The 395-nt window shown below is 65.3% G+C and overlaps 1 protein-coding gene across 1 annotated transcript in view; it reads left to right on the top strand.

Moving 5' to 3' along the window:
* Nucleotides 1-340, top strand: part of UNC45A (unc-45 homolog A (C. elegans)) — a gene marked incomplete at its 5' end in the record, with an annotated part of 4978 nt that extends 4638 nt beyond the window's left edge. The window contains one exon of the mRNA XM_009700585.1: nucleotides 221-340. Coding sequence (XP_009698887.1) covers nucleotides 221-340 — 120 coding nt within the window. The remainder of the gene's footprint in view (nucleotides 1-220) is intronic.
* Between the last annotated feature and the right edge of the window lie 55 nt (nucleotides 341-395).

Here is a 395-nt window from a genome sequence, read left to right on the forward strand (position 1 = left end):
TGGTGCCCCAGCAGCTGCCAGCACGGGTTTGCGCTTCGCTGATGGGCGGGAGGTGGCAAGACCCCTGGTGTTCCCTACAAAGGCCTGACCGTCTAGGCCTGACCATGGGAGCAGCTCTGCCATTAGGCTGGGCTCAGGGCTCCCTGCACCCCCTGCTCCACAGGGTGCCGAGTCCCTGCCCCTTGCTCAGGGTTCCAGCCCTGCACTGCTGTCTCCACAGATCTACGAGGTGGTCCGGCCCCTGGTGAGCCTTCTGCACCTTCAGCGCACGGGCCTGGAGAACTTTGAGGGGCTGATGGCGTTAACCAACCTGGCTGGCATCAGCGAGAGGCTGCGGTAGGGGCAGGGGGCCAGTGCAGAGCTGGACTGGGCAGAGGGGGAGAGAGGGATCCTGT

Source organism: Cariama cristata, unplaced genomic scaffold (assembly GCF_000690535.1).
Source record: "Cariama cristata isolate BGI_N322 unplaced genomic scaffold, ASM69053v1 scaffold38425, whole genome shotgun sequence".
Lineage (NCBI taxonomy): Eukaryota > Metazoa > Chordata > Aves > Cariamiformes > Cariamidae > Cariama > Cariama cristata.